This window comes from Xiphophorus hellerii, chromosome 23, assembly GCF_003331165.1.
Source record: "Xiphophorus hellerii strain 12219 chromosome 23, Xiphophorus_hellerii-4.1, whole genome shotgun sequence".
In the NCBI taxonomy this organism is placed as follows: domain Eukaryota; kingdom Metazoa; phylum Chordata; class Actinopteri; order Cyprinodontiformes; family Poeciliidae; genus Xiphophorus; species Xiphophorus hellerii.
In genome coordinates this window covers 26,001,987-26,024,862 of record NC_045694.1, presented here as the reverse complement: position 1 = coordinate 26,024,862, position 22,876 = coordinate 26,001,987, and the positions used below count along the sequence as shown (strand labels likewise).

Genomic DNA, 22,876 nt, shown 5'->3' with positions numbered 1-22,876 from the left:
GCAAGCCAGAAGGATATCAGAAGTAAAGCTGCTCCGCAGCGAGGAACGCCAGGTATGAGGCGCGGAGTCCCCAGTCATGCCAGACGCAGACCAAACACACGGTACACGCTGACGAGTTTTTGAAATATCCTTCACGGACTTGGTTGCTCAGCATCATTCCCAGCATTTGGATTCTTCCACGTCCTATCGCTTCGGCTGCAGATTTTGAAGTGCTATAGGGATGTTATACGATTAAAACAAACAAAAGAGAGTAAATTAAGAGGCGGAGGGATTTTTTTTTTATGAAGGGAAAGAATTCAGTATTATGAAATATATGTTTTTTCAGCTTTAAATCATAATGTTATTACCTAATCAAAAACACATCTGGAGTGTTGCCTTGATTCTTTAATGCAAGTCTCAGAAATCCTTTAATCACCATGGCAACCATGCAGCTGTGCAAAACAGTTGTACCTAGCTACGCCTTGGAGGGGTAGCTCTGCTCCTACAGACTAGCCAGCAGAAATTAGCAAACACCTGGTAGAATCTACTGATCTCATGAGCTGCTTCTCAGTGAAACGCTGGTGAAAATGTAGTTAAAGGGTTAATGGAGGAGAAATGTTGTGATGACTTCCTGAAGGCGGAGCTCCAGAAAAAGCAGGAGTTTTTAAAGAGACAGAGGCCCAATTTAAAGGCATTAAATTACAAATTCAAACTTATTTTAAGTCATATTTAATACAGATAGCATTTTTATCACAAGTGAAGCTTGTGCTATAAAGTGATACTATGTGGCTGGAAAATACATAATCTTGCCCCTTTAATAAAATACATTGTAGTTTCAGGTTGACGTGACAAGAAATAAAGAGTTTAGGAAGTGTGAATCCCTTCGTAGGACTCTGTAACTCTCTGAGTTCTTACAGTCTGTGTTAATCTGCGGAGATGTCAAACTAAAGCGGACGCTCGGTAAGAGTGCCGGGTGACAAAAGGGAGCAGTTAGGAGTCTGTGGAAAAGCTTTGCTCTGGTAGAGACACAGAGCATGAGGCCCTTTCCCTCACGCTGTCCATCGCCCTCGGGCCTCTGCGCCGCCAGGCTCCGTCTTAAATAGAGGAACGAGGCAAATAAATAAACCTCCGAAAGCTCCAAACTGCATCTCCCACGAATTCATCCGCAGTTACGACATCTTTTGAGCCGCGGCCCGAAGGACAATTAACTTTTCCCCCCGCCCCCGCCGTGTCCCCTGACATGGCAGTGGGCAGACATTCTCTGGGGCTCTGAAAGGGCGATTTGTCACTTTCGACAGCGGCACACTGTACCGCCGAGCCAATTAAGCTCAAGGTGCAATTCGATACAGCTTTTATACACAGTGTGGATAAGGGGCAGGGCGGGGAGTTGAGGAGCGGGGCGCGTCTGCATTTGTGTGCGGATGATTGAGTGGGGTGGATGTGCCCGTCCCAACGAGCGCTGTGTGAAAAAGCGAGAGACAGAGTGGAAGGACATTGTTCCCGCTGTTGCTGCTGCTATGCAGCGGCAATCATGTGAAGGGAGAAAAAAGAAGAAGAAGAAAAAAGCCTCTGTTTCTGAGAAAAAGAGAAGAAAAAAAAATCCCAGGGAGTGAGAGAGGGTCTTTTTCTCTAGTTTAAACACACGGACGTGAGCGGCACCACAGAGGGGCCTTGTTCCGCAGGATTTTAAAAACAACTCAGTTGGGACTGAGCTCTATGCAACCTAGATCCCTGCACAGTGCTATACGCCAGGCTGGGACTAATAATATCCTGGTATAATTAGTGACCAACACCTGTGGCTGTGTTTCTAGACCTAAATGCAGACAGGGTGGGAGTGAATCGCACAGACAAGAAAAAAAAACTAAAAACAGACAGAAGTCGTCCATATTCATGTTCCTCTGGTTCACTTTTTCCTTTTATGGCCTCGTGGGGAGGAGTGACAATTAGACACAGTATTTACATGCCTCACATTTTTTTGCATTTGTCACGTTACAACCACAAACTTGTTATCAGATAGAGCAAAACAAGGTAATGATTCTCATCCTCTTCACAGGGAGTTTCAATTTCTTTTTAGTCCCTAAATGTAGGACAAGGCAGATTTAAAGAGGCAGTATTGTGCATTTTCCAGGCACAATTCTGAAAATATTTAGTCTACTCTGTTTACTCTGCAAAGTCTTCTCTGACTTTGCAGAGTAGACGTGCCTAGATTCTTGATGGTAGCGATCAAGAGACTACGCTACCATCACTTGTTATAAAAATGACATGGATATCAAATATGACTTAAATAAAATTTTTCATCGTAATTTAACTCTTTAGGTGGGACTCTGTCTCTTTAAGAAACACCTGCTCGTTCTGAAACTCCGCCTTCAGGAAGTCATCACAACATGACTCCTCTATTAACCCTTGGTATAACATTTTATACCAGCATTGCACTGAGAAGTAGCTCCTATAATGAGCTCAGCTGATGCTCAGTTCCATCAGATGTTTGCTACTTGCTTCTGGCTAGTCTGAAGGAGCTGGGTGGGGGAGTTGAGGGTGTGGGCTGCTCTGTGAGGCGGAAGCTCAGCTTTGAAACTGCAGCTCCGAGGAGGAGTTTCGCCTCAAAGGCGGCACTAAGTCAGTGAAGACATAAAATCCCAATAAAACACGCTAAAGACTGTGTTTGTTGTCGTCCTGTGAGTGATTAATGTGAGCCCTGTAAGGTCCCTTCAGGTTTTCAGGAGGACACAGGCCTCCTGCGGCGCATCCATTCAGATCTTACGTTCTCAGACGCCCTCACACTGCAAAAGGGACACCACCTAGCTGGAGCATCCCTGCTAGTTCCACCCTGACTTCAGGAGCTCAAGTTACGACCGAGGCGAAGGGTCAACGGTCCAACCATTGACTGGTAGCCCCATGAATGAGCAGGCCTAGTAGTCGCACGCAAGCCAACAACCGCGGCCGCATTCAAGCTTTAAATTTATGTTGTCTTTAGTGACCAGTTCCTGTCGAGAACAGAATGCGTGCAGACACTGCGGGTCTCTTAAGGCGGGGAGCGGATGTTTGTTTGGATCACCCTGACAGGTCAAACAGAGGCTGGAGTGCAAGTCCCATGTGTGTCGTAGTGGCCTTTCTGTCTGTCTGTCAGAGCAACAGAGGGAGGGCGGGCGGAGGGGGGAAGAGAGTCTGGAGTTTTGTTTTCAGCGGACGCCTACGGCTCGCCGTTTACAGTTGTCACAACAAGCAAACTATGTGGGGGAAAAAAATGGCTACAGGTGAAGATTACATGTTCTGGAATCGATCCGACACAGTCTGGACACATGTTGACTGAATTTGACTTTGCAGAGTAGACGCGCCTTGGTAGCTGGTTGACACATTGCTACAAGCCCTCTGGAGAGAGTGCAGCTTCACGGTGCTGTACAGTTTATTCAGCACATGTGTGCTGCACGCAAACTCCTTTTTAGGGTCAGATAAGTATGTGGAATGTTAAGTCTCCAAACACAGGTGCTTCTTATGAAACGGGAGAGATGGTTTAGATTGCCGCTGCATTGGCAGACCGTGTGTTCACATGGCACACCTAAAGCAGTCGAATTTGATTTAGGCCCTCGAGGCTGGACAGCTTACATTATGGTTCCTGAAGTAAAGCAAATATTTTATCAGTTTGGGTCAGTTCTGTGGAGCAAAAGTTTGAATGGATTTTGGACTCAGCACATTTGGGGGGGGGGGGAAACAAAACAAAGGGGCTTTGTGCAGTTCCTGGCCCGGAGCCACCAAGAAATATAAAAAAATAAAAAATAAAAAATTACATGACTGACCAAATCTGCAGAGTTTGGTTTCCTAAAAGAAGCTGCGTTTCCATTGAGCGTAAAATTGCGCAAATTGGAATTATGAAAATAAATTAACTTGATGGAAACATGCCAATTTAAAAAACAAACAAAAACCTCACTTTTTACGATCCAACATTTTTTCGGCTGTACTGAAATTGGTGCGTCTCGTAAAACTGCAATGGAAACACTTGATCCACATCAGACAAGCCACGTGATCAACAAGCGTTTGTTAAAATTGGCGGAAAAGGTGAAAAAGATGATAGGAAGTGGGAGGATTATGATGGCGTGGCTAGGTCTAATTAATCGCATGATGAATTAAAACCAGCTCAATCATTTCTATTTGCATGATTTATTGCTTTTTGTCCAAGTTTGGTAGAAAACCTGTCATCCAGTTTTTGGTAGAAAACTGGATGACATAGGTTTTCTGTTAGTCATTTTATTAGTTGTTTCTGTTGAAGATATTTAAAATGTCTTCCAGTTCCAGTGTTAAATGTTCATTAGAATATAAAATGCATTAATCTTTGAGATTGTTAATATTATTACTTTCATATCACTTTAAAATTGTCCCAAAACAAAATGATCGTTTATCGCAATAACTTCTGGGACAATTTATCGTCTAGTAAAATTTATTGTGACAGGCCCACTCTTGGCATACCTTTTCAGGACTTATCACATTAAACTTTTTCATGTGTGATTTTAATTGCATTTCTTATTTAATGGAAACCCCAAATGTGTTAAATATTCAACACAGTTATGCGCAGATTTGTAATGGAAATGCAGCTGCTGGTCGTTGGCCGGTTTGTCACTTTGCATAAACAGTGCGGAGCCGCTGCTCATTGACAGACTGGAGCTGGATGCCTTTGTCTGGGTGGTGGGGGGGGATGACAGTCTCACAGACCAACAGGCCGACCACAGGGGCGCACAGAGAGGCTGGGAATGTCGAGCCAAGACAAACGAGACGGCCGCAGGAGGCCCTGCCCCGGGCCTTTAAAACAGCGCCGCTCCCTGAGCCGCTCCTGCCTCACAGCTTCCCCAGCGCTCGCTGTTATTCCAGGCTGAGGGACACTCCCATAGAGAGGGCCAGAATGTGAGACGGGGGAGACGTCATGGCACAGACTGCTGCGGATGTAAAGACACAATAACGTCTGGATGTCTTTCAAACTGGAGTGGAGAAAAAGTACAGTGCAGTCTAATGGGACTGACACCTGTTAAACGTGTTCCAGTCAAGTCTAGCTTCTTTGTTTCAGCAGCAAGGCAGCTGAAACAAAGAAACTATTAACGCTATTAACAAAATACAGAAACCAATTCTGAAATAAGCAAGAAACATTACATTTTGTTCAATTCTATCATCAAAATCATCTAATATACTGATCAATGTTGGGGAATTCACAGTGAGTAGTTGTCCTGTCAACAGCCTTTCCTCACTGAACTGTGGATCAGGGTTTTCATGAGCCTCTTGATTGCTTCCCTAAATGACATGTTGTCCTTTGATACCAGTTTAGGTAACCAGAGTTTCAGCAAGTCAAACTTTTAAGAATTTTTTAATGCCACCTTGAACCAAACTATTAACAACAGGGATGGTTGGGGGATCATGCTGTATTACAATCAAGCGTAGCATTTATTGTGAAATTTCTGGCATCTGTGGTTGGCTCTTAGCAGTGGGTTTGTGCTTCTCACACTGCATGACTCTCTATGGTGATAACCCCTGTAACCCCAAGCTTAAGCATTTAGGTTTTTTAAATTATTTTTTTACAGAATGCACCGTGGCTTCAGATTGGTTGGCAACAGAAGTGAGCCAGTGGCATAAACGTTCGTCGTCTAGCCAACTGACAATAAATTTACACTTACCCATGTCTGACACAACAACCCTGCTGTATTATGCTTGATTGTAATACAGCATGATCCCTCAACCACCCCTGTTATTAATAATTTGGTTCAAGGTGGCATTAAAAAGTTCTTAAAAGTCTTAAATTTGACCATTAGCAGTTGGTTGATTATAGATACATGACTTTACAGACGTGCGGACACCGTGTTGACAGCCATGTCTTGGTAGCTTTCCAGTTGTGCCTGTTCTTCCTATTTTCAGACAATGTATTGAACAATGCTTGGTCAGACGCCCAAAGCTTGGAAATAGAGGCTAACCCTGCTTTAAACTTGTGGTGCTCCTTGGTCTTCATGATGATGTTTGTTCTCTAACAAAGCTTGGAGGCCTTCACAGAACACCTGGATCTACGCCCAGATTAAACCACACCAGTTACCAACAACGCTGCTTCTGGACGCCATCTGCTCTGGTTTTTGTTAGGGAGCAAATGGAGCTTAATAAAAATGCCTGCGAATCCTTAAGCATGTTCAAAAAACCGTGTATCATTTTCCTTCTACTTTACAGTTATGAGCTACTATGCGTTGGTCTATCCCAATAAAAATCGCAATAAAACACACTGAGGTTTGTGGTTGTAACATGACAATATCAGGGGAATTTACAAGGGTGTGGACACTCTAGCAAGACACAGTAAGTGGAATCAGAAGACAAGTTCAGAAAAAAACAAAAAAGAAGATACAAATCTGCAGAACTCTAACTCCAAACCCCACGTCTAATGCCGTGGTTAGCTCTGATATGACTGGAATATAACTCATCACAAAGACTCTTTGTGGCTGGTGGAGAAAATGCAAGTCAAGATCCATTAGTTATATTGCATTGGCGAGGGAATAAACAGCAGCCTGCACTCACTGACCTCGCCGTGCACTGTCCAAATTACATTGACTTCAATGTATTTTTAGTCTCCACTTCCAGTTAACGGCTCACACCATCATAAATAGGAGAACAGGCCCGAGGCGGAGGAGAAGCTCGGAACAGACACATAAATTTTCGCCACAAAATTCCTCACAGTAGCAAAGCTGCGATGGTGGAAAAAGGCGCACACGGCTGAGTGAAGTAAAAACCATAACAAATCACACATACAAAGAGTTGATTCTGTCCTGAGAGGAAGCAGCTTGTTCAGGGTGGGGCGCGGTAGAGCGCCCTGCGAGGAGCTGAGGTTAAGGCTCCGTGGAGGGTCAGAGGTTGGCAGGGAGCCCTGTCTCCGTGTCAGGACACAACGGACAATGACGGCTCTTATCAGCGCCAGAGACATTCTTCGGATGCTGCCTTTATCTTCTTGCGGCTAAAGACCTGATGCACGTGTTTCCATTCTCCTCCCAGTTCCTGAGGTTAGTCCAGTTAAGGAGACGTAGCTGGCACATTGAGATGGATTCGTAGCGGAAATTTTCCAACCAATGAGCGGGCAAATCCCCCCCACATTCCTGCAGCGAGGCAGACTAGGACCGAAGGCACATGCGACAATTTGACCGCAAACTGTGAGGTTCTTCTGTGCAGTTTCACTATCTGCCTCAGCCCTTTCTAGTGGTTCACTTGTGGTTCTCTTTGGCAGTTCAGAGCGAACTTTACAGGGAGACTCCTGCGATGCTCGCAGGGTCTTTGGGTTGCTTTCAAGAACGGTCTGGAAAACTGAGCCGAAGCAGGTCAGAGGAAAGGGGATGGAGGGCAGGGCAAAAAAAAACGAACAGAAGGAGAATTTAGGATGCAGGTGAGAGCGGAGGGTGAACACGAGAAACGCAAACCGCTGAAAGCCTCGACCAAACTTTCAGGACGTTTCCACAAAATGGCTTCTGTGTGTCCCTGTGGCGGCCAGCGGGCCTCGAGAATGGCCCCGCTGTGTGCGGAGTGTTTGTGGACCGCGGCGGAGCTGATGGACACGACCCAGGAACGGGCCTGGAATCAATTTACTGCATCCAAAAAGTGCCTGTGAATGTAAATAAAGCTCTTGAGCAAACAAACGCTTTTCCAAGAGGCACAGTCGCAAACATAGAAAAAAAAAAAAAAGAGTACGGTGCTTAGAAAAGGAACCAACTACTGGAGGGCCCCCCACCCCATCACATGTACTCTGAGAACCGAGTCAACTCTGCGCTCGTATCCACAGAAATTAAAACCAAGGGTCTTCATCCTGCCTTCGGGATATTCTTAAGGGTTTTATCTCTGGACCGATTTGGGAAAGCTTCAGAGTGAAAGAGCATTAAGGGTCCAATAAGAGGATAATTTCATCCATTCCTTCCTCTCCTCCCTCCTTTTTCCTCTCTTCCCCCCTATCTCCCACTCCACTGTCACCCCACTCAGACGCAGAGCAGGGAACGCTCATGGGTTGCTTCAGTGAGAGCGAGATGAGAGGCTGCAGATCCAACTAGCCGTGCCTGTTTACACAGATGGCAGCCGGCTACATCATTTTTGCAAGAGGCGTGGAAGCAGCAGGAAAGGAGAGGGACTGGCTCAATTTAAACAGACTGTTTAGAAACTACAACAGGGATGGTCACTGAGAACGTTGGGTCAGAACATTTCCAGTGGGTTACACGTCATCAACCACTATAGGAAAAAAAACCCCTGCTAAGCTACCCTACAAATTTGACATTTTACAACTTTTCAATCTAAAAGAAGGTTTCCTAAGCTGTGGTGTAACAATGCTGGTTGGGTCATGTTTAGCAATACCAAGTCATCTACCACAAGGTAAATAAAAAGCTAACTAGCTACAGAGTTAACTGGCTACAGCCAAAACGATGAGGTGGTGAAGCAATACCTCATCGTTCAGAAGGAAACTACTCAAGAGAAGTGAAGAAGAGAAAACTTCAAGGACTTTAAGAGGACCACAGTGAACTAGGAACAAGTGCTGATGGCTACGCAATTATTCAAGTAAACCATAACCTGTGGGATATGCTAACTGTTGTGCTATGTGACAAGCTAACAATTAACAATACAACCTAAAAGGCTGTACTTGTTTTTTTTCCATTTTATGGTTTTGTTCCCTTCAAACTGAACATAACTTTATGAATGTGTACAGCACTAAGTCAGTAAAAGAGCTAATGAGACACAAAAAGAAGCACAAATTACAGTACAGCTAAAACAACATTTTAAACAAGCGGTAGCCATTTTACATGAAACCACTGCTACCGTATTTTTCGGACTATAAGGAGCACATAAAATCCCTATATTTGCAAAAAAATCGGCAATGCTCCTTATATTCCAGTGAACCTTATGTATGAACATACCGTATGTTTTATTACAACTTTGGTAAGCGACGAAGCCACTCCCCTTGATTGTCGAAGCATAACCGCTGCTGGTCAGAAACCTCGTGGACTCAGCTTTCTATGCTGTCTAGACAGACTTGTTTTGGGGTGGCGAACCACTTCTCAACTGTCGTCCGAGCTTTCACGAAGGCCGGAATCATGAATGAACAGCCAAGCAACAGCAATGAGACTGAATCGGATGATGACGATGAGGGATTCGGGCTTGCTTGATGCAGCTATCGCCCAACTGTTAAATAATAATTTGGTTCAAGGTGGCATTAAAAAGTTCTTAAAAGTCTTAAATTTTAAAAGAAGGTTTCCTAAGCCACACCTGTTCCTCGAACAGCTGTTCGAGGAATTCGATGGATTCGTAGAAGATGAATGATTGAAAAAGTGAGTGTACTTTTTTGTGTAATATTGACAGCTATTGTTAAAGATTTGAATAAAGTCTGACCTATCCGACTACCGTATTTTGTTTCGCTTTATGCGCCTTATAATCCGGTGCGTCTCATATATGAAAATAGATCCGTTCACTCATACTGCGTCTTATAATCCGGTGCGCCTGATAGTTCCAAAAATACGGTACTTGGAATTCATGACTTCAGGCTTTTTTCTTGATTAATCAAACTTGAATGTTGTACATTTAATCTGAGTGAAACAACCATTACCATGGTGCATACATGCTGTATAATTCTGACAGACTGATAAATCTAAACACTTTGTTCTTGGTGGAGTTGCAATGACTGATGAGCTAATCAGCTAGTCCGGTGGATTGACCCAGTTGACATGGTAAAATAACAATACTTAGGTCGTAAAATTACGGACTGTTAATATACGTTAACATAGCATTCTATCCCATTATGCTTTTCAATTTGAGTAAATTTAAATAGCTAAAGTCAGCTAAAACAGGAAGATCAGGTCTGGCAAGCTGTTAGCTTCCACAGCTTCAGCTGCAAACAGCTGCTAACAGAAGTTGATAGCTTGTCTTTGCTAACAGCTTATGTTAAACTTCTAAGCTTGGAAAACGTACCTAATTTAAGAATACTTGACTTTATTCTACTTCAGGTAGAGGAACCGTCACAGATGATAACTTCACAGAACCTCATGTCAGAAATATGCAACTATCCCTTTACATTGTTACCCATGTAATGCGTGGTACGATCATTCTCCTTTAGGTAAACGTTGGTTACAGAAGTTGAACGTGGATCTTTTGTGTAACCCCAGAGGATTCAGGCCATGTGGGCACCCACATCCAGATTCTTCCTCCTCAGACACCTGCACTCACATCTGGATTGTCTGAGCCTCTCTCCCTTTGGCGAGGCCTCACCTGCAGCACACAAGCTGTAGCTGGCTGCCACGTTTCTCCTGCAACAACATTCATGAAGCTGTGTGGCTCTGGGAAACCAGACAGAGCTGCAAAACTGCAGGAACAAACATCCAAGTTCCCTTGATATCAACAGTATGAATTATGGCCGCGTTGATGAAGACATGTGGCGAACATTAGGGTGCGGGACCGGCGCCCGGTGACTCACCTATCCCATCAGGTGTAGTGGGGGTCAGGGGTGACAGCTGCAGCTAATTAACATACCAGCTTCCTGTACTGGCAGCGTGGTAATTCCACCCACATACGGAGCGAGGAATATTTAGGTTTTCTCAGTGTATCAACCTTTGCAGGTATCAAAGGTGTTTTTGTCTCGTTCTGTTCTATCCCCGTGTTCTTTCATCGCCTCCCTCTTTCCTTATGCGCCTTTGTTCCAGCCTAAAAAAAAATAAAAAATTGGAAAAATTTGAAAGGTGAGCCCGGCCATGCCTCTCATCGCGAGGTGCGTGTTTCACATAACGGGAATATTTCCACTTTGGGTTTCCCTGACCACTGGGAGCTGATAAAATTTTTTTTAAAAAGCTACGGATCGCCGAAAAGGAGCGTTGCTTCAGTGACCGAACGTCTGATCGCGAGAGCGGAACAACAGCTCTGTTCGCTTGTCAGGGTGGGAGCTGAGAAACAAAGTTTTACTCCAGCGCATACTGTTTTTTTAACATTCTCGCAAAGGGCCAAAAAAACTGATTAGCCCACCTCTTCGCACGCAGTTAGTTCCTGAGGAGTTGTTCTAAGATCCCTGAAGTGATTTTGCCCAGAATTTCGGCGCTCTCGTCTCGGTTCATCTCACCTCTCACCTGGAAACTAATGATTAATGTGACCGCCACAGAGACGGATCAATTTAAATCCAATTTCAGCCTAATGTATTCTGAATCAACAAGTTTCTGAAGCAGCAGTACATCTCTGATCTGACAGCAGGAGAGGTGGGGAAGTCTATGAGAGTATGAAGAGAGAGTGAAACCTGTGAGGTGAGGTTTTTTTTTGTGTGTGGGGATGGTGGCGCGTTCTTTTGTTCTCCGCAGAGGCGGTACAGTCGGGGAGCAGGTGTGCATGAAAGCACAGAAACACAGGTGAGCCCTTATCAGGAGCACGTGGAATCCAAGATGAATGGATTTAGGGACAAAATTGAATCCCAAACACCACCAACAGATTACTCCGTGGGCATTCCCACCGATGGAGGTGGGGCATGTGTCCCTTTTTAGCTACGGGACGGATCTGGAAATAGTCACCCGACGCTGAAGTTAGAAAAGGAATCAGCTGACATTACATCAGCTTATTTGAAACAATGCGCAAGCGACAATTTGTATGAATCATCTGACCGTCTCCATGGCGATCTGACTCCATCACATGGGCGAACATATGACTGACTTTAGCAGATCTAAGGGTGGTTGGCAAACTCTAAAACCTACAGCCAGTATGTTTGATGTGTGTTGTAGAAGCACACATAGCACATTGTTATATTTTACCAAATTACAACCACAATCTGCCGCTTATTTGGGACTTTATTCGATAGAGCTACACAAGGTAGAGTAAAACAGAAACGTTAAAAGGAAAAATGATTTTTTGTTGTTGTACCAGTCCCTGTGAGTCAATACGTTATGGTTTATGTCGCTACCAGCTTCTGACTGAAATGTTTTGCACAAGTTTGCAAAATACCCCAAGATCCCTCAGATTGGATGGAGATCGTCTTCAGACGTTAATGTTCAAGTCTTGCCACAAATTCTTGGCAAAAGTTATGTCTGGATTTTGACAGGACCATTTTAATACATGAATATGACCTGATCTAAACCAGGAATCTGCAACCTGTGCAGCCCAAACAGCCATTTGTACAAAAAAAAAAACAAAAAACAAAAACAAGAATGCACTAAAGTTGATCTGAAGTTGTTAAACTACTTACTGTAGGCAGGTAACCCTGTTGAGGATAGAAACAAGGTAAGTAGCGCGCAGAAGTTCACTAGACTATAACAGCATGTGGGCGTGGCTCCACTCTGCTCCGCTCCTGTCAGTCACTCATCCCAGATGATTTGCACTTGACCCACCCTGCGGTCACAACAAGCGGCAAAATGGAGCTGGAGAACGCTAAACAAAAAACAAAAATGCCAGAAGTTACACTGCTTACATAAATGGTGGTCTAAAAACAAAAGCCGTAAAATCTCAATGGAAATAATATGTTGGGTTTACTTCTGCCTCCGGTCTGTAATTGAAGCTAATTAGTCGGATCGGGTTCAGACACAATGCCTATGGGTTCGGGCCGGGTCGGGTTGGATTCTTTTAGGCTCGATCTAAACTATGTTCCAGACTCATTGATAGTAAGATTTTAAAAATTACATACAATTCCTCCTTTAAAGCTACTTCTGAAAGAAATGTAAAAATTGTTTATTTAGGGCGTGGAATACAAGAGTGTAAAGTTTTATATACTTTTTTTTTTGTATTTTGACAAAAAATTCAAAATAAAAATTATTTTTGTCCAAAAAAAAAAAACTTAGCCCATTAGATTATAGGAAGGTAAAAAAAAATCTATAAGCTTTCTTACAAAACATAAAAAAAGATAAAACGGTGTGAACACTTTTGCGAGACCCAGCTCAGTGCCTTACTGTAGGTCTCTCTTTAGGGGTTGTTGCTGCACGGGGGGTCCCCCGTCCTGGAATAGCTGCACTGGCCTGGAATGCTGTGGGGAATGTTTAACCGGGCGCTCTGATTGGTCGGCGGGGGAGGCACGTGTGCATCTGTGTGTGAGTGTGTGAGCGGCGTTAGTTATGAGACGCTCATGGCTGAGAAGAGATCAATCATCGCGCCTGTTTGGGAACATCGTCGGTGTGGTCAGCAGGTTGACAGGGAAGCTGTGTCGGGGTCCCAGCCATGTGTCCGTCCTGTCTGCACCTTGTTGTTGTGGCTTCCACTACCTTTCCCCCCTTCCCCAACTCCAGCATGTAAAACACATATGTGTGTGTGTGTGTGTGTGCCTCGCCTTAGATCCGTGCAGGGGCTTTGTGAAACCAGATCCGGCTCGTCCATCTCAGAGGAGCGGAGCACAGACAGGGAGCCCATTAGGCCTCGTGCTCTACAGGTTGACCTTTGAACTCCAGCCCCCTCCCGTTTGGCCAAAAGGGAACCGAGCGGGGTCAGCGTTTTTTTGCCAAGTCATCGCGAGCTATCGGCAGCTATCTCTGCCAGCGAGCGGGGCGGACTACTCAGGGTCTGCAGAGCGGTGACGCATGAGGGGAACGCACAAAACGGGCTTAATTCATGGCTCTCGCAAGAGATCAGATCAAAGTCTAAAGTGGAGCTTTCAGCAGCCTGTAAGTCAGGGCAGGCGGTGTGATGACTCCGCGCTGAGGCCAGCAGCAAAGGGAGAGAGGGCATCGGACTCTCACGGCCTTCTGAGTGAACCCCCAGTTCCTCTCCCTCCGCCCCCAACCCGACGCTCTGGGCCTGGCAGACCCAAACCTCCGCCACTGGAGGACTACTCCCACCACGGTGACTGCTCAGCTGCTCTGGATTTATGTCGGCAAATCGAACTCACTCGTTGCTCCTTTCTGGCTGGGTTCATCTTCTTTCTTCCAGCAGTTTAAATCTTTTTCATTGTTATTATTATCTACAGCTGAAAACAGGATAGTTATATACAACACACAAAAAGATGCAGTATCTTTTTATCTCAAAGTTTAAGGTATAGGGGGAGTATTATGCGTTTTCCAGGCACTTAGGGCCATTTTGTACCACAATCGAGTAACAATGGTAACTTCAGTTGTTATAAAAATGTTTTGGATCCTTCTGCCCACCTCTGCTACAAACCTGACTCGGTTGCAGCAGTTCTGTCAGGAGGAATGGACCAAAACCCAATAAAGTTAATGTTAGACACTTTTGTAAAGATACTAAAGAAATTCCTGTAAACTTCAAAACGTTTAAGAAAGTAAAGAAATCTTTAAAAAATTCTCTCTCGTTGTAATGCCATTTAGAAGACAAAAATAATTCCAGTCATCCTGAAATTATTCAGGATAATTTCAGGACTTGAAACTTAAAACAAGAACCTGATTTAATCTCAGACCGTGAGGAAACAGCAACGGTCTGCTCGTCTTTTGCCGACCGTGTCTGACATTTTTCGTGAATGCTGACGCCAACGAGTTGCCGGCTACCAGCAGAAGTGTCACGTTGGTGTCAGCATGCGCCGTAGCCACGTAAATGCCCCACTGCCGAGCCCGGGGCTGTGATCTCACCAACTCTGGATCCGTCCACTAGCTCACCAGCATTTAAGTAAATGGCTCTGATTGAGTTAGTGGGCTTGATTGTAAATAAGTCATTGCCCGGGCTGAACGTTTCTTTCTCGCAGCCGTAACTATGAATCCAATTTCGAATAAAAGCAAGTGACGGATCAATATATCACCTCAAAACCAATATTATAATTTATTGTGATAACTACTTGCGCAGTTTATCATCCAGCTGATTTTGTTGTCGTGATGTCGCCTTTTGTGCGTCTGACCTGTGAAGATCCGTAGCCGTTTGCGTCTCGGAGGAGGCCCCAGCCCCGACACCTCGGCGCACTCGTCCTCGTCGTCGCAGTCGCCGCTTGCAAACCCCTCGTCGGCGTCGGCTGCGGCTCCTCTTGAACGCGCTCGCCATCGCTTCTCGGACACCGTCACCATGTTGAGCAGCTGTGGACGGGGAAAAGCACAGAGGTTAAAGGAAGCCGAGCCGCACTGGGCGCTTTGTCACATGAGAGAGCCAAGCAAAGTAGAGCATCATTTCCAGGTGAAAAGAAAGTGATTCATGGTTTTTCAAAATATTTTACTAAGAAAAAATTTTGTAATTTTCATTTAAATTCTGACACTCCTCAATAAATGCTCAGTAAAACTGCTTTGTTACATGTCTCCGATATTTTTGACTCTTCATCTGCTTAAAACCAGTGGGACTGGATGTGAACATCTGATGGATACAACCAGTTAAGTAAATCACAGGCATCTCTTAAAGATATGAAAATCTGGAAGAGTTCATTTCATGCCTTGAAATACTGAGAAAAGTCGTCGTCTTTGGACCAGAACCTTTGAACAAACAATCCGCTTAGTCAATCAGTCGATCTTTATGTTATTAAAATTGGCTTAAAGTGAAGAATCTCTGCGTTATTTTTGACCACAATATATCATTTAAATCCCATCTGAAGCAAGCTTCCAGCTTTTTCCTTGTTTCATCTGCAGAATGTTGCCAAAATTAGAAACGCCCTGTCCAGGAGGGAGGCTGAAACACTCGTTACTTCAAGGCTGGACTACTTTAATTCTTTACTGTCCAGGAAGTCCAAAATAAAATGCAGCTAAAAGCCTTCAGCTGATCCTACATGCCGCAGCAAGAGCTCTGATGAAAATTAGAAAGAGAGATCATATTTCCCCTATCTTAGCTTCTCTTTGTCGGCTCCTTGTTAAATCCAGAATAGAATTAAAGATTCTCCTTGTCACAAATAAACCCTGAGGTCATCCTGAGCCATCTCTGTAGACGCTGCTATTGGCTTAGGCTGCTAGAGGACGTAGTTACCACTTTTTGTCTTTGCTACGTTTTCCTACTACTCTCCAATTTTCATTATTTGTTGTTATTTCAGCTTTTAACTTCACGTTCTCTGAACCTACATATCATCTTCCTTCCATTTCACAATTATGCACTGCTTTGGTGTTGGCCTATCATGTGAGGGGCTCTACATTAACGGTTTATCAAAGCTGGGGCAGAGAAGTAAGGCTTGTCTCCGGGCCCAAGCATGTTCTGCATCATTACAGGAGTATGAGGGGAATTCCAGACAAAAACTCGGCGAGATCTGAGGGTATCGCTGTTTACCAAACGCTTACAATCACCAGGCAGCAAAGCAGGTCTTTTTTTTTTGTGATTTCTGCCAGTTTTGTTATTTTTATCCAAACGTGATTCACTCAAACGGCTGCGGCTCTCGGTCCATGTAATTTACTGGTAGAAAAATAAACTGAGGTGAGCGCACTGGGGCAAACTGTGCGCTTACTGGCAAACACTGTTGTCTACGGCGGTCGTCACAGGGTAACGGCGCAGAAACACACACAACGGCCGGGTGAAAATCAAGGTCTAAGGATCCAAAATTAAAGAATGCTCTGGGAAAGACTGGAAGGAGTGAACGCTTCATGTTTGCTGTGCTTGTAGGCTACGGCTCACCGGGTCACGTAAGGCCGCACTCTACGGCAACCAAAACAGACCAAAAAGCAAGACAAAAAGTGCAACAGCCCTTATGAGACAAACACAAACTGAGCAAGTCGGAGAAAACCGATTTAACAGGAAGTGCATCCAGGGCGGACACAGAAGTAAAAACAGAGATGTTTTCCAGTGAACTTTAGTGAAGTTTGTTATATGTTGAACAACTGGTGAACGAATTAACTCAGAAATGAAGTTCTGAGCTCAGCAATGCAAGGTTAGGAGCTTCTTGAGTCCTTATGAAGACACAGCAACCTGTAATTGTTTTTACCAAATAAATAAGTGAAAATAATAATAATAATAATAATAATAATAATAATAATAATAATAATAATAATAAAGAAATGAATCTGTCATTATTTGTTTGTGTTGCTTTTCTTCAGAATCCAAAGGCAGGTGAAAAGCTTTCAGCAGATTTTTCACAAAAAATTTAGAAAAATTACATTTTCAGTTTTAGGATATTTAATTAGTGGAAATAAACAAACTATTTTTTTTTTTTAAAATCAGGAGTTCACACTGGGCAACCAAAACCAGACTGTGGGTCTATTATCACCAGGGTTACTAAGTAATCAATCAAAATGAGTTGTTTCTGCAGTTTTGATGAGCAGAGTGTTAGTGTCTCCTTTTATTTTGAAAAAAATAAAAACCTGCCCTTCTGTTGGTGCTTCAGGAGTAACAGTATAAGCAGCTAAAAGGTGTAGAAAGACAAACGTCAGCGGTGAGAGAAAAAGGTGCTTTAAACAAACCTTTTTTATTCATACTGTGCTTTTTAAGTTAAGAGCATCAATAAACATTCATTTAGTAACTCTTACTTATGCCAGATGTTCTTCAAAATGGTGTAAATAAGAAAACTATCAAGGCTGGTGATCTGAGCTTCAAGAAATTGCTCCAAGCAAAACTGAACAGACCTAATCTTAACCACATCTGCAGTCAGAGAAATAATTGAAGTTTGAAGCAACAGGAAGTTGGTCAAACCGGGCCAGTGGAGAAGATACCAACACACAGCTAGCAGGACAGTGTGGCTTTAAAAACATACGTAAAGATCAATCACAGCAGCAAACTATGCAGGTTTATATGAAACAAAATAATCATTCAAAGGAAACGAACCCCATGCAAAGTGTAAAGTATGGTGGAGGATGTGTGATGCTGTGGGCCGGTTTCTCTTCTCTGGGGATGTTGTCAGACTGCATAGTATCATGAACTCGTAAAAGAAATTTGGTGGTTTTTACTGGCAAACTGAAAGTGGATCCTAATTGGGTCTGTCAAGAAGGTAATGATTAAAATCCAGATGAACGCAGGAACGGTTCAAAACACAAAATCTAAACGTGGGATAAACCGGATAAAAGAGACAACCCAGGCATGTAGTAGTGGGGATTTTATTAAATTTGAAATTCTGATTGGATTTGAAGTCTTTTAGCGTAATGCTATGCAGCTGCAATAAAAGTATATTTAAGCCCAGGCTTTTTACATACACTGAAAAATCAGAGCAATCGAAATGTACTGCGTTAATTGGTCACAAGTAATCCAGTTCAGTTTATCCAAGTTCATTTATTGGGTTTATTAAGTGGTCGTGTCAAACAAATAGTTTGACACAATTACTTGTGACCAATTTTTTTTTTTTAAGTTGGGGCTCTTATTTTTTTCAGTACACCTTTACTGCAATAAGTTTGGACGGTGTTGTTTGTTAAAAAAAAAAAATCCCCAGAATGGATAAATGTGTGATGGTTTGTAGCTAACCTTCAGAGCCAGGCTCGTGTTCCCCTCCGGTGCCGTAAAGCACTGAGATCCGTGCCAAAGCAACAGATGTGTCAAATTCCAGCGGCCTGCCCTCCGACCGGCGTTTCATCTAACCGCGCTGCCTCCCGCTTGTTTGTGTTTTATTTATTTCCTTCCTCTCTGCACACGTCAGCATGCATTTTTTGGTTGTTGTTGCATCTTCTGGTGGTGGTGGGGAGGGGGGGGGGTTCTGTGGGAGAAAATTGGGTTCGTATGGCCTCGTCTCAGGTCGGCTGCGACGTCTGGCTGGGCTCAGACGTCTCATTTGTGTGCGCGAGACAGAAAGCGGAGGTATATAAAAAAAACGAGTGCTAATTACGTCATTATGTCAGTCCGGAGATAAACATGCCTGCTCCTGCCGCTCGCGTACACAATCTGGGTTTTGGATGTGGCGTAAGCGCCAAAGTTTAAAGTGGGAACACACATCATTCTGTTCCCAGCAAGGCCGCCCCAACAAACCTCCATTCATTTCCCAACATTGAGGCCATAGATGGACGATGACCGCAGCGTTTCTGCAACCCTGCTCACTTTAGACCAAGGGATGGACAAACAGACTGCCAGGCAGCAGGAGGAGGAGCGTTTCCACCTCTGTTCGAGTTAGTAGTACGTAGAGCAAGGCGTCACCTGTCCAGAGAACCGAGCCTGCTGAGGAGTCACGTCGAAATGCGCCGTTATCTCCCAGAAATAAACCCTCACCGTGATGAATAAGACTTTAATGTAGGACAGCTTGTAGATAGCAAAAAAAGGAAAGGAAATAAAATGTCTGAGTTTAAAATTTCCTTCAGGCAAGTCAAAAATTTAAGAGAAAAAAATTCTGAAATTAATCTCAGAAATATCCTAGAAAAATACTTGAAAATTTCTGAGTTTGAGAAATTGATGTGCTGGAAAAAACTATATATTTTTTGATTAATCTCAGAAATGAAAAAAAAAAAAAGTTTGTGAGCTTCAAAAGTTGAACATTTGTAAGCAGAAATTTCCTCCAAAATACAGAATATAGAAATTTTCCAGAAAAAAAACTTGAAATTGTTTTTCACATTTTACTCTTTTTTTGGAGAAAATTTCTTAATTAATCAAAAAAAAAAATCTGAGTTTGTTTCTAGCATTTTTTTTTTTTTTTTTTTTTTTGAGCTCAGAAATGTCAACAAAAAAAATCTAAATATTTCTCAGATTATACTCAAAATTCTGGAGTTTTTTTCTAGCAACTTTTGGAGCTCAGAAATTTCAACGTTTTTTCTTTTACTTTAAAAAGTCTGACAATCTCATTTTGAGTATTTTGGCAAAATCCACTCCTTTCTTCTTCTACAAACAGGAGCGCTAATACGCCGTTGTATTAATGTATTCAACCTTTTTGGCACGAGTTGAATGCATTTCTTCGACTTTCCGCAACGATTTACTGAACTCCTGAAATTCCTTATCGTGGTTTGCAACTTGGGAACTAGCTGGGACTCACCACCTCTAAAACCTTGTTAAAGGGCAAACGGTTGTAAAGATGTTCAAGTGAGGTATTTCAACGCAACCAGAAAGAAGGCGAAGGAGTGCAGGAAAAACCCTTCACAAGAACCACTTGGCTCTTTTAAGAGCTCGGTATTTGCACGTTTGCATCAACAGCTCGCCACATTCAACAGAGAAAAAAAGTGTAAAATAAAATGTGTACAGCTGCAGCTTTGGCTTTGGAGGTTTGCAATTTTTGTGTGGATCTTATTCACATTCGACAGCATCATATTAGATGTTATGAACCATGAATAAAATGTTACTCTGACCCAACAGAGGGAAGAGGTAATGTTGGTAATAAAATGTGTTAAATTCCACGTTGTTGCCAAAGGAAAAGCTGCAGTCATTGCAAGTTCATCTTCTTTGGCCTATGAAGACTTAGTTCATCACCAGTGCAGAGGTCGATGGAAAACCATGACTTGGCTGCTAAGATATGAACAAGTTATTTTTGCAGGTCAAAGTCAAGTCTCAACGATTTGAATCAAATCACTTCATAGCTCTAATGGTCTGTCATGTCACTTAGGTTACATGGTTTGCATTGTGATATGTACAGATTGATCATTAGCTTAAAAACTAAATATTTGCAGATTTTACTGCAATTTTACTTTTATTCATAGATTTTTTCTAACAGATTTGAAAGAAAATGCTAATCGGGCCACGGCCAAACGTTAGCAACTTGGTAACGTTTAAAACTTCAACAGAGTCCACGCCTCCAGGAAGCAACCGCTTCTTAATAGTTGAGAGTCCAGACCCTCTGGACTTAGTGAAGCATACATGGGGGAAGTTAAAATACCTAGCTACAATGCTACTTAACATGCTACTTGCCAGCATCTCCAAAGGAGCCAATCCTGAAGTGTCATCCATTTTCCTTGGAGCTGATTGGCTGTCTCCCCAAGAGCAGAAATAAGAAAGACTATAGATATTTGGTCCTGCAGGAGTGCTAAGGTGGTTTACACTGTGTATTAATCCATATCAAGGTAGACTTTGTGTTTTCAGAAAGTTTTAGAGAGTATTTTTGGATTTCAGCTGCTGAAGGATCCTTTTGTTTACATGTAAAATTGCCAGGTCAGAAGTTGCCAGCAGAACTCATGCAGCTGTGGCGTGATCGAGGGATAACAACAGAGTTTAGGTTAAATAAACGACCCAGCAGTTGGTAGAAGTGTCGAAGCAATGCCGCACCAAGGGGCAGCGTAATATTATCCTTTGGAGACCATATAAATGTTTAATAAGAATATAATAATAATTCTCAAGGCAATTCCGGATAAATTTTCCTGGCTGACCCACAGACAGAGAGACAAACCAACAATGCCATTTTAATAGGCCACGGGGTTAGCGCGGCTCCAGCTACCGAGAACCCGATGTTCTGCTTCCTGACACTCGCAGGGTGAAGCAGAGTTGAGAAAATACCAACGATGGAAGCACATGAACCAAAGTTGAAAATAGTGCATGAAGAAGCGAACTGGCTGTGGCGCAAATGAGCCGTGTCTCTCCCCACAAAGGGATGACTAGTTCTGGCTGAGTCCGCCTTGGCGGGCTGCTGCCCGCTGACTGCCTGACTCGGCCACAGCTGCGGCGGGCAGGGAGGGGTCGCCTGGATGTTTGTTTTGAAAGTGACGCTGCACTTTTGGCGTTGCTGAGCCGCTGCCCGATCAGCTCTGGGCCTCCAGAGTCACCACAAGAGAGGGAGAGAAAGAGAGAGAGAAACCGCGAGCCGGCTCTAGATGGGACTCTTCTGGATTACAAAAATGTTGAAAGGAAAATAAGGCATGGAAGAAACGTGTAAGCTCCAACTATGATGCAGGGTTTTTTGGACAGACAGCTGGACTCGGAGAACGTGTAATCAGTGCGACGGCATGAGTCCCGCAGACCGCAGGGTTCACCTCCTTTTAGCACAAAAAGCCCACGCAAACGGTGCAGAAATGTCGCACGGAGCCCCTAAAGCATGTGGCCTGATTGCTCAGGTGACGAGGGGCCAAGACGCGGAAACACAGAAGCCGCAAGGCTGTCACTGCCTCCCGACACGACATGAACTGCACACACAGGGTCACTGTTTGACACGACAGCCGCAGCTGAGCCTCCGAGCCGCGCCGCTCGATCCGCGCTGACGGAAATCAACCTGCAGCCCGCTGGGCTATCAGCTGCGGGAGACAACACCGAAGCGCACATACAGCTGAAACCAGAGATGGTGGAAAGAGACGCAACATTTTTTCCACACTCTTGTTAAATCATTAAAGCTGGGGTATGCAACTTTAATTAGAAATATGTTGTTTTTCAACTTATATGTCATGACATTATAGTATGAGACAGTTTGTGAAAAAGGTTTAACTCCTCTGCCTTCTTCCTGTGGTTCTAATGCCATCTGCATAAAATACACCACTCCTCATAAGAAACATCCAATCAGGGCCAGGACGAAGGTCTTAGCGCTGTCAATCATTCTCACGTATGCACTGCTCACACCCTCCCTAATGCTCTTTTCTGTTACTGGTTGCCTTCCTGTGAAATTCCACTCGATTCTCATCTCCCTTCACCACTCAGTCTGGGATTTCTCCCATTGAGCTGGATTCTCTCCAGTATAAAGTGCACCAGTCCCTCCTGCAGCAAAACATGATCCTGCCATCACCGTGCTTCAAAGTCGAGATGGTGTTCACACTTCTTCCTTCATGTCAGTACGGCCAAACACTATTTTGTCTCATCACACCAGAGAACAAATCTCCAAAAAAATAAATGCTTTGTCCCTGAGTGCATTTGGACCACAGACTATTAGGGCCACACTCAGAAAAATTTAAACATAAAAGCATAAAATGATGAGAACAAAGTCATAATTTTACAAAAATAAAGTCATACCATCATCACTATTTGATACAACTTTACTCTTGTATTATTACAACTTTATTCTTGTGATACTATAGCTTTATTTTTGTTTGACATTATTCCTGTAACTTTATTTTTTTTTAGCATGGCCCTAATACTCTGTAGTACATTTGTAAACTTCCATTTGACTTGTAATTTGTTTTTGCTTTTGTTCTGTGGTTGATTTGCAGAATTCACACCAAAACAATCTCAATCTCTTCACATTTGAAAAGAGCAAAAAATTTTCTTTTTTTTTTACCAAATGAAAAATATCTTGTAAGCCTAAGTGACC

The 22,876-nt window shown here is 43.4% G+C and overlaps 1 protein-coding gene across 1 annotated transcript in view; it reads right to left on the bottom strand.

Moving 5' to 3' along the window:
• The window catches only part of gpc3 (glypican 3), a 171,429-nt gene that overhangs the window by 3,890 nt on the left and 144,663 nt on the right, over window positions 1–22,876 (bottom strand). Inside the window, exon 7 of the mRNA XM_032554987.1 lies at window positions 14,753–14,924. Within this exon, the coding sequence (XP_032410878.1) occupies window positions 14,753–14,924 (172 nt within the window). The remainder of the gene's footprint in view (window positions 1–14,752; window positions 14,925–22,876) is intronic.